Below are 16,238 nucleotides of genomic sequence, written 5' to 3'. Positions count from 1 at the left end.
TACAATATCTAATTAAAGATGAGGAGGAAAATAGGGGAGAAATCCTTACCTCTTCTCTAATCTCTCCTTAAGTTGACTTTCTCTTATTCCCTGAGGATGGAGGCAGTTTAGTAACTCATCCAGTTCCTTTTGACTATCACACAAAAACCTGTAAAAGCAAAAGAGATTTGCTAAGTCTGAAAAAAATAAACATTAAGAAAGATATGTAGGGTAAGTGGTAAGAAGAGCAGAATTCCAAACAAGGAATTTATGGTTTCTATTGAGACCTGTTACATTCTCCATTAAAATATAAAACGATTTCCAATTGATAAGACACATTGTTGAGGGTCTTCGCTCAAAGAGGGTCTATACTGGAGGATGTGTCATAATTGATTCAGTCTAATTGATTTCAGACAGCAGAAATTGGTACTTTCTCAGTATTTTCCAGCTTTGACGTTAGTAGGAAGAGCATAATTCTGAATAATGATCATATTTACAGGTCTTCTGTGTACACATATGGTTATTATCTTATTACTGAATGGGTAATATTTCCGTATAGATCTTGAAATGCTCTTTCAACAGTGACTATATATGGCCATCAGAGTCAAAATGGCCAATACAAGACCATTTTCACTCACATCTAGGATGGGATCTTTATGCTTGCCATTTCATTTTTCACAACTTCTAATTTCCTAGTTTTTAGTTCAATTTTAAAACAAATTTGTTTCATTTTTTGAATTAGTTTCAATTGTAAATACTTGCAGTTTTGCAATTTCCAGCTTTGTATCTCCTAGAGTCTACATCCGATTATTAGTGGACGTGTGCAGCTGTTTCTCATTTACGTCATGCCACATCAATAAGGGAAGTAAAGACTCACTGGCGGAGATTGTTACTTCATTCCTATAGTGAAGGTACACTCCATCTGGATGGATCCCTGAGGTGTGTAATGGATTGTGCCAATGAATAATCACAAGATGTGCAGCTGTACTCTACCTGTGGCACCACCAGAGAAAGATGAGCAGTGTCCTCCATTAAAGACAGCCTGAAAACCTCAATGGAGGGTCACTCTGAACAGGCCCTGACTCAAAGACAGTGGATGGTGTGGCATTTACTCCGAGGAAGCAGCTCTCCCCAACTAGTATTCTGAGGACCTTCCAAATGGAGTGCCCTAAGCTAACACCTTATCAGACAATGGTCCGCTGCTACTCTTTGAGCTTTTCAAAGGTCCATTATTCCACAGGTGTATAGCTGGTCTTGCTTCCCTGCCTTATAGTCCGGAAGCTCTGTTGAACCTTGTGCATCAAGGGGGGGACTCTTACTGGTGTTTGAAAAATTGGTGGCACAGCTTCCAGCATCACAGCAACAAATACACCACCACAGCTTGACAAACTGAGTGAGTGTTGGAGCACATAACATACAAACCTTTTTAGAAAATCAAATTCCAATTTTAGGGGAAAAGAGGTATTTTCTTATGAATTAATCTTGTCTACTTTTAAAACAGAAAAGTGTTGTTTGTAGTAAGGTGTGCTATTAACTTGCCCAAAGGGGGCACCCTCTTTAGTGGTTCAAATGCAGCAGCAGCAGCTCTTTAAGATGTGGAATCTCCTCCCATGTAATTTACAGCCTCGGGAAAGCGTGCTAGGAGTCAGCTCTAACTCATTTAACTAACAATGAGTTAAAGTCCTTTAATTATTATTTTTATTTATTGTTGCACATTTTCTGCCCCCTCCCTCACTCCCTTCCTTTCCCCCTCCTGCAACTCCACCAATGCACCCCTTGTTCCAGACTACTGCCTGGACACATAACGCCTAATCATACATTCCTTCTGCCATGTTCTTTCTCTCATCTCTTTTAATACAGTGTTCATCATCTATCCTTTTTCCCCATTCTCTCCACAAACCTCCCATGTCTGTCATATTTTTTAACAACAGATTTAAAACCTTTTTAAAAATTTTATTTCATTATTTTTTGTGTGTACCATCAAATCAGATCTGACTGGTACAGGAGGAGATTGTTCCTCCTTCTCCAGCAGAGGATCTGGTGGATTTGAACCGTGAGATTTAAAACTTTTAAAGCAGTAAGTTTAAAATTCACTTAAGAAATCAAAAGCCCTCCCAAGTGTCATTAGAGGTAATTACTTAACTCACTGGTGGTCACAACATTAAACTCTTTCTTTCTAAACATATAGAAGGAAAAAGAGCAACCAGCTGAATGCTCACATTACCATAGGTTCTGTCCTTGTTTGGGTATGGTATTCTCCACAGCAGTCTCTCCTGCTGGCCCATGCTGGGTATTCATGTTTGCATTTTTGCCGACATTTGCTTTCTTACCTAAGAAAGATTTACATTAGGTTCAATAGAATACCACATTTTTTCTTTACCTTAGCAGTACATAGCACCAAAGCCAACAGCCAATGCAGATACTACTTATTAAATATATCCACACAAACAACAGATGTTAGTTTCTCTCCAGTATCTTGTAGCACACTCCCTGAGGCACTTGCTCTCTGCAGAATAACAGAATTCAATAGTGTAACAGTATCAAAACTTAGAATGATGAAGAATAGATAAATAACTCTGCAGATGTAAATCACACGAGATTGCACACTTTTCTCCTGTGGGGCAGCTGGTAGATTCGAACCACCTGCTTTCAGGTTAGCAGAGTAACTCTGCCAACTAACCCACCAGTCCACCCTTAATATTAAGATGATATTATTACAACTGTGTTTAAGCAAATTTATAAAGCATTGTAAGGTAAAGCACTAGTTGTAGAAGATTATATAATGCAGTCGCTTTTATCAAAGATTCCAATGACTTTGAAGCCAAATGGAACAGCTGCTCTTTATCTTTTTCCAGTGATTATCATCCTCATAGCCATGAAATGCCGTACTTAATGGAGAGATAATTATTGTTCCACAAGATCTGGGACAATAAAAACAACACGATTACTGTATTAATTTTATGAAACGTGTAATACTATTTTGCAAAAAACTGAGAGACAAGTATGAGTCTTGAAGAATATCCAAATTATCTTTTCCCCTTCTAAAAAATACATAATCTCAATTATTGTGTTTAAGGCAAAAATCATCAGCTTCCTTTTTACGATATCCTAAGGGATCTAATTTGAAACTAGATACTTGCACCGGTTCACTATTTGTGGACAGTTAAGTACTGATGGTATTTCACACTATTATGTCAGTGTCATGAGGACTGAATTACTGCCTCACAGAGGGGGTTGGGAAGCCTATGAGGAGTACAAATCATTCTTGTCATGTTACAATTGCCATGCAATTTCCAATTTTATCTGTGTAGTAAACATTAAATGTTTTAAATGTTGCTGCCTGCAGGTTTAACTAAAAACATTCCAGAGAACTTACTTTTCACCTTATAAGGGAGTTTTTTCAATTGGATTATGGAAATGGCAAATATAAACAATGTGTAAAGTAGAACATGTTATCATAAAATTGGAGATAATAAAATTACTAGAGAGTGGGTTTTGTGGTTTGTTTTGTTGTGTTTTTTTTTTAAAAAAAAATCAACCACAGGAGATAAAAGAGCAGCATTTTCCAGGGATAAAACTGAGAAAAGTCAAACACAGGGAGAGTGTTGCTACACTGTGGGAATAGGAGTCAATGCCTAAAGCAGAAGGCACTCCAACTGTTGAATGAAAAACTAACTTGCTCTGTAATCTTAAACACAAATAACATTAAAATTTTTAAAAGATACTTTTATCATTAAAGAGTCAATCAAAATATAGCTTTTTATGGGGAAAAAATGAGAGAGGACAGGGAATCTTTAACACTGACTCTCCTGAAGCAGTGTATAGTAATACTAAATCCACTTACTTCGGGGATAGTAATCTTCGTCTGGAGAATCCAAGTGGCTTTTCCGGTGATGACTGAATCGGTAGTCAATACTGTCATGGACCCATCCTTTTTCAATGAACAATCCTGGAACTTCATCTGAGAAGAGCCAGTATCTACAAATCACAACCACACAGCCAGGTAATGAAATCAGGAGAGGAGAATAACTTTACTACTAGGAAAAATTTTCCAGAATATCAGGGGCATACATAGTAACCACAGTAGAGAGAACCCCTTGCTCTAAACTCCAGACTGATAAAGAATAATGGCATAATCTGAAATAGATTTACTCTATCCCTACAATCTGTTTCTTATTTTTAAGATCCTCAACTGAAGGGACATGTTTTATTCAAAGGTGTAATCTTAACATTTGATATAGTAAATATTTCATCTTGTATCATCAGTGAAAACTTGTCTCTTCTAAATACTTTAGACAATTCCATAACTAATAGCATCGTAACCTCCCAACAAGACAAAAGTTACATTAAGTTACATCTGAAACTTACCTATTATGGTTTCTATCTGTCCCAATAGGAGTGCGCCTCATGACCAGTTTTGCTTTCGCAATTCCTTCTTGGAAAGCCTTCTCGGCCGCTGCTTTGTGTTTCCGTATTCGTTCTTCTTCAGCCTCTCGTTCTAACTTCACTGTGAATGATAAAAATGTTATGCTGAATGAGAGCAAATAAAAATGACACAAAATTAAAATTCCTGATACAAATGTTCATAAAACATCAGTTTCCTTCTCCTAATTCTAATTCAGTATAAAAAAAATAACAAAAAATAGTAGTTATCTAGAAGGGGCGTAGGTGTTAATCATGGCCTTGCACAATTCGATGAGTTGTGGGTGGGGTGAACAAAATGGGAAGCATCTTTTGTGAACAACAATGTATTCAAACTTTGTAAATAAATCAGAATTAAAAAAAAAATAGCCATATCTGTTCTTCCTACACATGCTGAGTTTTGAAGGTGTCAGTCATCGACTCATGCAAACATCACTTAATTATTCATCGATATCGAGTAGCCAACCCTCTAGCAGGTTTTCAGAGGCTGTGATCTGCATGGGAGTAGAGTGCCCATCTTTCTCTCAGAGCCGATAGTCAAGAGAAGTCTGTGGATCTGCAGCGCAACTTCCTATAGACGACATCACCAGAGCTGCTTCGAAGTTAAGGATCTTCTCTAAAAATCAACTTTCAACTAAAGTATTTCATGTAATCCTGGAGAAAGTGGAACATTTTCTGATAGAAGTCACAAGATCCTTCAAGACCCGCATAAATAACAGAATAAAGCAAAACCCAAACAAACTCACTGCTCCCAAATCAACTGTGACACACAGCGTCCTTCAGAGTGGAGCAGAGCTGCCAAGGCTATAATCTTCACAGAAGGAGCTCTGGTGACGCGGTGTATTACATGCTACAATACAAAAAGGCCAGGGATTCAAATCTACCAGCTGCACCAGATAAAGATTTGTTGTTGTGTACCACTGAGTTGGAATAAACTCAAAGGTGATTCTCCAGGAGGTTTTAAGAGGCAGTAAATTACACAACAGGAGACTGCTCATCTTTCTCCCATGGAAGAGATGGCAGATTCAAACCAAGTACCTTTGGACTGGCAGCACAATTTGCTATCACTAAGCCACCAGAGCTCCGTAATCAATTATTTACAGCCTCAGAAATCCAGTACATCCAGCAACAATAGCAAAGTTCAAACAACAAAGGCTGGCGAGCTTGTGGAGATTAGAACTCTTATTCACTGCTGGCGGGAATGTAAAATGGTACAGCCACTACAGAAGGCGGTCTGGCATTAGAAATAGAAATGCCATTTAACCCAGCAGTTCCACTACTAGAAATACACCCTTAAAGAAACCCGAGTCATGACTCAAACAGATGTATACACACTCATGTTCACTGCTGAGTTACTGACAATAGCAAAGAGATGAAAGCGACCCAACTGCCCATCAAACAAATGGAAAGAACTATGGTACAGTCACACAATAGAGTATTACACAGCATCAAAAAACAATGAGCTCATAAAACATTATACAAGATAGGGGAGCCTGGAAGACATTATGATGAGTGAAATAATCTTGGTAACAAAAGTACAAATACTGTGTAACACCACTGTTACAAATAGAGGACAGATATTGGGGAGGAGGTTAGGGTAGCTATATAATGAACACTGCATTAGATCAGATGAGGGAAGAACGATAAGAAAGGAATATATGCTTAGGCATTTTTTTTTAACTTTTTTTTTTATTTGCTTAGGCATTTTATGTATGACAAGAATCCGGAACAAGGGGAGCACTGACGGGAAAACTAGAGGAGGAGGGGGAAGAAAATGTGCAACAATGAATAAATAAAAAATCACAATAAAATAAAATGTAAGAGTGTGTGTTTTCCAGTAAAGTCACAATTCCAGTCAGAATTGAAGCTAACACTGAAGCCATTTTATTGGGAGTCAAGTTTTCACCCAATGAAGGACTGATTCAATCTGTACACTGAGCAAATACTTTGAAGAACGTGGCATCACAGCTGGAGGAACTCCTCAATAACCTACATTATATAGAAAAACTCTGCTTACAGAAAGTGGAAGAAAACTTGAAGCACTTAGTAAAGAAGGGAAAAAATAGGACAGCCTTCAATATGGATGTCTCAACAAGAAAACAAAAATCCTCACAACTGGACCAACAGGAAGCATCATGAGAGATGAAGAAAAGCTTGGAGTTTTCAAAGATTTCATCTTACTTGATCCAAAATAAAAATCCATGGTAGCTGTAATCAAGAAATACAAACACATGTTGCAGCAGACAAATCTGCTGTCAAGGAACTCTTTAAAGTTCTTAAAAAACAAAAAGATCAAGTTAAAGACTAAAGTATGTGTGATCCAACTCATGGTATTTTCACTTGCTTCCTATGTATTTAAAAGTTGGGCAAAGATTAAGACCAAGGAAGAATCCATGACTCTGAACAGTGAGTGGTAGTGGCAAAGAGTGCTGACTATACTAGAAAGTGCCAAAAGAACAAATCTGTCTTAGAGGAAGTGCAATGAGGGTGCTCCAGAGAGAACAAGGATGGAGAGACTGTCTTCCACACTTCTGGGCATGTTGTCAGAAGTCAGATTCTGGAAAGACCTCATGCTTGGAAAACAGAGCACTGGCTAAAGGCTGGAAGACTCAATGAGACAGGACCAACCCAGTGACTACAATTGTGTCTGAGCTGGCAGAGATTGGATGATGCACCATAGTGTAAGGTTTTGACATGTCATTCAATAGTCACTATCAGTCATAACTGACCTGACACCACGTAACTAAAACCAAAACCAACTACTAAACTGCTACCAAAATAGGTCTAACAAGTCAACACAATCCCAATGGGAATCTTTTTGAAAATGACAAACTGGGTCAAAAATTCTTGCACAAGACCTAGGATAACCAAAGAATGTTCTAAAAGAGCAAACTGGATGACTTCCTGGCTTCAAAACTTGTACAAACCATCCAAACAATTCTAGTCCCAGGCATACACCCCAAAAGACTTGCAAGCCGGGATTCAAAAAGGGACTAAATAGAGCCAGGATTTAACAGATGAATGCAAACCAGAGAATGCGGTGCACACATACACCGGGACACTACTCCACTAGAAGGAAAACTGAAAAATAGTTTGGCTTTTTTAAAAAATAAAAAAATAAGTCTTAACACACAACCTTACAATATGGATGGCACCTGAAGACACTATACTGAGTGAAATAAGGCAAGCATAAATATGTCTTCATTTAAGTAAAACAGTAAGAGAAGGGTAAGTGGACAGAGGCCAAAGTTGTCTGCTTACCAGGAGCAGGAGGAGGGAACAAAAGGGCAAATATGGGAAAATCTGATTACTTAAAGTCAGCATGGGTTACACAATGACTAAAGATGTTGTATAGTCATTAAAAGTACAACTGGTGAAAGTTCTTTGACAGGGTCAGCAAAAAAGAAACAACTTAGGGGAGCTCTGGTGGCCTAGTGGCAAGAAGCTACAACTACAATCCTAGAGGTGCGCCGTTCGAATCCACCAGATGCTCTGCCGGGGAAGGAGGGGCAATCTCCTCCTGTACCAGTCAGATCTGATTTGACGGTACACGCACACACACACCCAAAAAAAACCAAAAAAACAACTTCAACAAAATGAACTAAGTTACTATAACATTTGGCTCAAGCAGAGCAGGAATGGCAAGGAAGGTAGAGGCCATGGCAGGCAGTGTCTATTCTCCTATACATAGGGTTGCAATGAGTCAGAACTGACTTGACAGTTCCCAACATGGAATGTATGACCAATGGCCTCTGTAACAGACTTCCTCTGCCTTAAGACAAAATCTAGGTGATATATAGCTAATACTAGGGAGCTCTGGTGGCCTAGTGGCAAGAAACTGTGCTACAATCTCAAAAGCACATGGTTCAAATCCACAAGCTGCTCTGCGGGAGAAGGATGGGCAATCTCCTCCCTTGTGATTAACTGACTCTGAAAACCCACAGGAGGGTCAGCTGTTCCCACTCAATGGTACAAAACAACAACAACATAGCTAGTACTAATTTTTTCAATTAAAGAACATATAGAAGAATCTTGATCACAAGGTGGGGGAGAAAATGCAGACAAGAATTGAAAATTTTCACAAACTCTCAACTTTCTGGAGCCATAAAGTTAGACAAATCCCTGAAAGTATGCCCTAAACTGTAAACAAAAAATAACCTTCAAGTCATCTTAAAACGGAATACTTTAAACGTATAACAAAACTGCACTGAATAAGTCATTCTTTTAAGAACTATCATTATGGGGTAAATGACAACAGTAGTTCATTTCAAAAGCTTAAGACAGGAACCTTAAGGGGCAGTGAGTGAAGAAGGAATGAGGACAGTGAGAATGGTCACATAACTCAAAGAATATAATCAGTCCACTGAACTATTCATGTAGAAACTGGTGTATTTTTTTCCCCAAATATCTCAACAACAATAAAATTTAACATGGAAAAAGAAACACACAATTAAGACCTAGAAAAAGAGCACAGCGAGATAGCAGGTTAGGTATTGGGCTTCTAATCCAAAGGTCAGCAACTCCAAACTCAAAAGAGGTGTTCCACGGGAGCCAGACGGAGCCTAGGTGAAGCCCTTCCCTCCCATTAAGATATGCAAACTCAGAAATCCACTGGAGGGTCATCAGAAGGTAAAACTGATAAATTTCAGTTCTAAATTCTTCCAAACATTCATACACAAATGGCAATGTAAAGGATAAAGGCACTGAGGACTGCCTGGCAGTTAGTTCCTTGTTGCTTAAACATTTACCCAGTCATTCCACACCAGGCACTGGGGTGGCGAGGAGGAGGGGGACTTGACTGTCTAGCCAAGAAGAAAATTTATAATATTAACAAAAGTTCATAAAGCACAGTTCCCAGAAGAATTCTTAACAAGTAGAAACAACCCAAATATTCATCAACTATTTAGAGAAACAAAATATAGGATTATTCCTATAATGGAATATTACAGACATAAAAGTAATGAAATAGCCATACATACTACACTGAGAATGATCCCTGAGAATACTATGCTAAGTGAAAGAGGTCAGTCAAAAAGCCATCACTTATGATACCATTTATATGTGATGTCCAACAAAGGGAGATCTGCAGTGACAGAAGCAGCTTAGTAACTACTTAGGGTTGAAGGAGGGGGAGTTGGCAGCAAAGACACAGAAGGGGTCTCTTTGTAGTGATGAGGAAGACCTCAAGTTGACTGCTCTGATGGCTGCATATACCTAAAGTATACTAAAAAAAAGCACTAAATTATAGACTGAATGGTTTTCTCTAGAAACCCACTAAATGGTATGTGAAACAGAGTTCGAGAAAGCTTTTTTAAAAAAAAATTCTGAGGGAGCTCTGGTGGCCTAGTGGCAAGAAACTGCACTGCAATCCCAGAGGTACAAAGTCTGATTCCACCAGATGCTCTGCTGGAGAAGGAGGGACAATCTCCTCCTGCACCAGTCAGATCTGATTTGATGGTACGATTACATACATACATACACACACACACACAAATTCTGATGAATGGTACCATGAAAGCCCAAAATTTTTAAAAATCTTCAAAAAAAGGAGAAGTTAGGATCTGATAGAAGTTAGTTCATAATAATGCTAAAGGCTTCAAAATATCTTGTCCCATCTTTGTAAATGCTTATTAAAATTATTTTTTTAAAAAAGAAAAAATAATAATAAAAAAAGGTCTCTTACAAAAAAAATATCTTGTCCCTTAATTTCTAACAATTTTATCAGGCATATATAAGATACTGAGGTACAGATTACATAATCTACTCAAAGGCATATAGCTAAGCCAAAGCTAGGATTTAAACCTAGGTCACTAATGTCCAAGTATTATTTTCACTTTGCCAATCTGTGGGTTTGGCTCTTTACTAAATCCAAGGACAGCAGTATCAGTCCAATTCAGACAATCAGTAACTGAAGAATGCCAGGGTTGACATTCCTTCCAGGCTATTGTTGACCCAGGAAGAGTGCCGAGTATAAAGGACATAATGAACCTCTGCTGACAAAACAAAAGACCTTGGCAATTCTCTTCCTTCTCCTAACTAAGTGCTAAGCCTTCTTTTTTCTCAGCACAAGATCTTACCTTTCAATTCTCTCTCTTGGATTTCTCGTTCCTTCTTGGCCTGAATGGCCATCAGCCTTCTGCTCTTCACAGCACTAATCATGTCTTCAGCTTCCATATCTACTTGGGGTTCAAATTTCACAATTTCTTTTTTCCGATCAGTTTTTCCTAACCCATTCTCCTCTTTTCCATTTTCCTTATTCCTGGCCTCCAGTTCTTTCCGTTTCTGTTTCTCTGCTCTCTTCTTATCATTTTCTTCCTTCAACACAGCTAGCCGTTCCTTCCACAGTTCTGCAGACATCTGCTGTCTAGTTTCCATGTGGTCTTGCACTGAGTAAGTCATAAGAATACGGTGGCAGAGGGCAGTCAAAATCTGCAGCTTCTCCTCTGATGTTAGCTCAAAAAATTCAGATGTTTCCAACTTCTCCAGAAACTCATCTTGTACTTCATTGTCCTCAAATGGTGCCGAATCTTTGTCATCTGTGTCTGAACCCTCGCTTTCCTCCTGAACATCAGATTTACGCAAGCAGAGCCGCACCAGCTCTGAAACAGAATGCAGAGTCAGTGGGATTTCTGACAGCTTCATTCCCAGTTCACCGTAGTCCTCTGCTATTTCATCTTGTAATAAGGTCTGCAAGAGGATGACCAATACCCTATTCAAATATAAAAAGCCACCTTTATCTGAACTCAAGGCTTCCATAAGAGACACAGCAGTAATAGGATACTGAGCATCTGGGAGGAGCAGTCCAGAGTAACAGCTCAGGAATTCCACCACCATGGCCACATCCCCAAAGAGGGTGTTGGGCAGCCCTTCGGGAGTATCTACCAGTCGGAATGCCGGAAGGTTTCTGCCAGGCAACTCTTGGTCCTCAAACCGCTTCTGCTTTTCGAGCCTCTCAAGCATTTCTTTCTCTCTCCGCTCTTTGGCTTTCTCCTTCAACCTCTCTTTCAGCTCCTCTCGTTTCTTTTTCAGATATTCCTTGCGCTGCTCTTCAGACATGGAGGCCCATTTCTTTTTGTGCTCTAGAAGCTCATAGCGCTTCTGAACAAGATTTCGAAGTTCTTCCGGGAGACGAGCTCTGTCTTCATTGGACAGAAGACGAGCTGTTTTGGAGATAACACAGGACAGGGCGGTCTTCTTGTCCTCCCTGTCTTTGTTTTCTTTGTAGTAGGCAATGAGGTGGAGCGCAGCAGGAGGCAGATGTTTATGAGGCTTATTAGAAGATCTAGGTGTACCCCCAGAATTCCGTGGGGCTCGTGTCATTTTCTGAGTACCTTTGGCCATATCCAACAAAGTCATTTGCTTCATTTTGGTTTTAGGAGTCTTCAACCCCTTTTTGGGAGATTTGGAATTCCCTGTGGATTTCTGTCCATTCAGAATACCTTTGCTTCTGCCCTTTGCCTTCAAAGGTTTGTCACTGTGCTTCCCTGGCTTCTTAGCAGCTGGGCCTTTCTTCGGAATGTGAAAGTTAGTGTGGAGTTTGTTGGGTGACATCATCTTCATCACTTCCTCTAGATGGTCTTCTGGAGATTTGGAATTCTTTGAGTTCTTTACTTTGAGAGGAGAAGTATTCAAAGATTTCTTCAAGTGCACATGGCACCATAACTTAGGATTTAGTGGTGAAGTGAGAGAAGAGGTGTCAGTTTTGGTTTTCTTTGAGGGCTTCCGGTCTGGGGATCCAGTATTTTTCCTCTTGGTAGAAGGATTGAGAGTCATGTACTAGAATTTAAGAAGAACACAATTAGCTCAAATTAATTTTACAAAGAAATATTTAAGCACTCTTTCTTAGCCATTAAGTTACAAGCTAATACTCACTTATCTTCAAAGACACTGCATCTCTGAAAACAGAAGGACAAGTTAACTTTGGTTTTGCTCTATCAATACAGAATTCTCTTGATGGCCTAGCTTTAAAATCTACACTAATTTTAAAAACTTTTTATTTTTTGTTATGCAAATAGTTTTTTGTTTATATACTGATTGTTGCTGCTGTGTTCCATCAAGTGGGAACCAACTCATAGTTGACCCTCCATTGGGTTTTAGAGGCTGTAAATCACACAGAAGGAGAGTGCCCATTTCTCTTATGGAACAGTTGGTGGATTCAAACCAAATACCTCTGGGTGGCAGCACAATTCCTTATACAAAGCCATCAGAGTTTCCTATATATCTATCAGTAGCTCATAAATAAGGAATCCATAAAACATTTCAGCAAAAATAACACCAGACGTCATGCATACAATTTCACAGCCTAGCCATGAACCCCAGATAGAGGATACTTTATTAAGATGATTGCAATAACAAAAATTACTGCTCACAGGTAAGACTGGTTCTTGACCCTGGCCACTAAGTTTGTCAAAGTTCACTAATTCTCTCCGTTAGATGAAAAATTCATTTACATGTATACATTAAAACCTTTGAAATCACAACAGTATCCAATTCTGGTTTGAGATCATCCCTCAGAAAGGAAAAACAAATGTCACCAAATGGACTGACAGTGACTCAGACAATGTACTCGGGCCTAAGAGAGACGGTGAGAATGGCTCAGAACAGGGCACTCTCTGGGCCACTGAGCCGGAGTCCACCAAGGACCAAACAGGCATCACACAGCTCTACTGTCCATCATCTTTACATAGGACCTTAGTCCTCATCTTTACCTTAGTCCTCATTTTATTCTCATCTAGCTTTTATCTCTTTGGCAAACCCGTAACATTGATTAACTCAAACTTTGTACTCACTCCTGGTCTGTATACTTGCAGATTAAGCACGGCAAGACTAAAAGATAAAAAGGCAGAGAGTAGTCTCATGTCAATCCACGGCCTGGTACCTCACCTGGGTCCTAAATGCTCAATCACAGTATGTTCCCTCAACTCATTTACTTTCCAAGTCTCCTAGATGGCAATTTTGTACTCTATCTCCTCAGACCTCCCACTTCCCATCATATAAATTAGTTTAAGAACCTATTCCATTTGTAGTAACATCAGACTCTCATTTAAAAAAAAAAAGGTACGTGACTCTCATGCTTTAAAGAAAACAACTATGAAGAGGAAAGAAGAGGGGATCAAGGGGGGAGCCTAGCAGCTAACTAAATGGAATAAGCAAGCTATGCCAAAATATAGCCAATTGTGACAATTTTCTTGTTTAAAACTATTAGGAGAAAACATGAAATTATCTCTAAAATATGGTACTTAGTGCTAACGGTTTGTGCTGCCAACCCAAAGCATGTGGTTCGAATCCATCAGCTCCACATGAGACAGATGGGTCATTTCCTCCTGTGCAGTTTATGGCCTCTGAAAACCTAGTAGAGTCAGCTATGAGTGGGTTCCAACTCCACAGAACCTCACCACCACCACCAGAGGCCGCTTAATACACGGATGGCGCTCAGTGTCTCATTAAACGTCAAGGTTTTTCAGTAGAAGGAATGAACTATAAAGACAAAGAAGCCTTCGAAAGTCTGGTGACAGTGGGTTGGGCAGACCCATGTGAGATGAGAAAGAAGGTAAATAAACCATGACTATCAGATGTAAGAGAAATGAGCCCTTAAAGGAGACTATTTGTTGAAATAGCTATGATGAAATAAATTGCAGACAAAGAATGATTAGACTGCACCCAGATACCACTGAAACCCTAAAGTAAATTACAAAAGATAGCCCTGCATTGGACCATGATGGCATGAAGAGTGTCATAAAATGTAGAAATGGCCAAGCTTACTGGTCCAGGAGAAACTTGGTGAAATGTCCAACACTAAGGCCCTGAGAAACCTGGAACAAAACACGTCCCCAGCTCAACTTTTAGCCAAACAATAAACAGGCCTATAAGGTAAACAAGAGGGAGGCTTTCACTTCCATAGTGTAACCAACTAATAAGGCAGGAAAGAGTACAGTTCAAAGATTAATGGCAACAAGAACCACAGAGTGAGAGTCTGCAGGGTGTGAGTACACCGTGGGAATGATAACGTTCTGAAGCTAAATGAGTGAGTGAATTTGAAAACCAATTTGCTTTGTATATGTTCATTCACATCAAAACAAAAAGTATTCCAGCGATAGCATCAAAAAACACCCACTCTTCTTGGGAGTAAAACACGTGGTTTAGTAACATTTACTAGACTAGAAAATAAACGGAACAATGGTAAATAACTTTAACGATAAAACTACCACAGTAAAAGGACAGAACTAAGCCAGCACAAAGGTAGAAATAGTCTGTAAACAATGTGCCACACTAAACAAATCCTATTTTGGCCAGGTCCTGGAGCTTATATCTAATCTTCCTTTGAAGAATTCCAGATAAGTTTCTCTGGCTAACTATTTTTGTTATGAGACTTAAATTTATGTGTTACGTGCCCAATAATCCTCAGGATGGGATGACAAGGAGGTTAAAAAGACTATAAACTCTATCCACAACTCAGGGTACAGACCTTTACCTAGAAGTAGCAACACAAAACTTCAGAGTGTTAAAAAGCATAACGAAGAGAACTTATTTAAAAGTGCACCACCCTCAGGGAGCTCTGGTGGCCTACTGGCAAGAAACTGCACTGCAATCCCAGGGGTACATGGTTCGAATCCACCAGATACTCTCCTGCAGAATGAGAAGATAATTTTTTCCTGTACCAGTCAGATCCAATTTGATAGTACACACACACAAAAAAAATATTTTTTTAAAGTGCCCATCAACAAAAGAATGGATAAACACACTGTGGTATATTCACATAATGGAATACTACGCTGCATTGAAAAACAAGGAACTCATGCAATATTATTCAAACTGGGTGACCCTGGAGGACATTATACTGAGTGAAATATCTCAGTCACAAAGGGACAAATACTGTTAGTGCCACTGTTGTAGAATGGGACTGTTATCAGGGTTGGGATAAGACTGAGAAAAACTGGATAAATTATACTGCATTGAAACAGATGAGGGAGAGAACAGTTTAAAAGCGATTAGGTTAAAAAAAAAGCGGTTACGTAATATGGTTATCACGAGAGTCCAGAACGAAAGATACATAGTGGAGTGTACTCAGCGCAGGAGCAGGAGGGTTATATACCAATGAAGGAATTTTTCTTTTCTTTTTCAAAGAGAAGAGCAAACTGGGGGGGGGGAGGTATGCAGGGAGAAAAGTACAACAATGAATGAATGGAAATCCAAAATCTCAATAAATTTCATTAAAATTAATAAAATTTTAAAAGAAAATGGGGTTCTCATTAGTCAGAGTCAACTTCACGGTGCACTTGGTTTTTTTAAAAGCTATTATGTGATCAATTTTAGTCTTCAATGTATTACTAAATTTCCTTTAGAAATATATAGAAACAATCGCCAATATTGAACACTGGCTGAAATGCCAAAAGTACTTTAAGAATTTTATTTAAAAAAGGAAAATAACAACATGTACAAAACACAGGAGACAGTATATCAAGCAGGACTGGGGAATAAAAAACCAGTGTCTAAGGAAGGGAAAGAGCAAAATAAAAATGAGTGTGTGCCCTTAATTTTGTAGACTAGTTTTTATACAAATCTCAATTTTTTTACCAAATACAATCATTTCCTTTTTAAAGTTAAAAAATTTCACATTACCTTAGTCTCCATTTTAAATCCATACACATCTGTGTATGTTAATATTTTAAGCCTTTGTTAGAAATTTTGAGAGTAGTGCTTTATTTAAAAATTGCTTTCCCAGGAGTTGGAAACAACCTAAGTGTCCATCAACAAACGAATGGCTAGAGAAGCTGTGGTATATTCGCACAATGGAATACTATGCTGCATTAAAAAACAAGGAACTCATGCAATATTAT

The 16,238-nt window shown here is 38.8% G+C and overlaps 1 protein-coding gene across 1 annotated transcript in view; it reads right to left on the bottom strand.

The window, feature by feature from the left end:
• Positions 1-16,238, bottom strand: part of BAZ1B (bromodomain adjacent to zinc finger domain, 1B) — a 63,538-nt gene that overhangs the window by 20,970 nt on the left and 26,330 nt on the right. The window contains exons 6-10 of the mRNA XM_006889686.1: positions 10,479-12,177; positions 4,348-4,486; positions 3,824-3,957; positions 2,204-2,309; positions 50-148 (exon numbers count right to left, since the gene is read on the bottom strand). Coding sequence (XP_006889748.1) covers positions 50-148; positions 2,204-2,309; positions 3,824-3,957; positions 4,348-4,486; positions 10,479-12,177 — 2,177 coding nt within the window. The remainder of the gene's footprint in view (positions 1-49; positions 149-2,203; positions 2,310-3,823; positions 3,958-4,347; positions 4,487-10,478; positions 12,178-16,238) is intronic.

This window comes from Elephantulus edwardii, unplaced genomic scaffold, assembly GCF_000299155.1.
Source record: "Elephantulus edwardii isolate Elephantulus edwardi_28Jun2011 unplaced genomic scaffold, EleEdw1.0 scaffold00080, whole genome shotgun sequence".
Lineage (NCBI taxonomy): Eukaryota > Metazoa > Chordata > Mammalia > Macroscelidea > Macroscelididae > Elephantulus > Elephantulus edwardii.
This window is presented reverse-complemented; position numbering and strand designations above follow the sequence as displayed.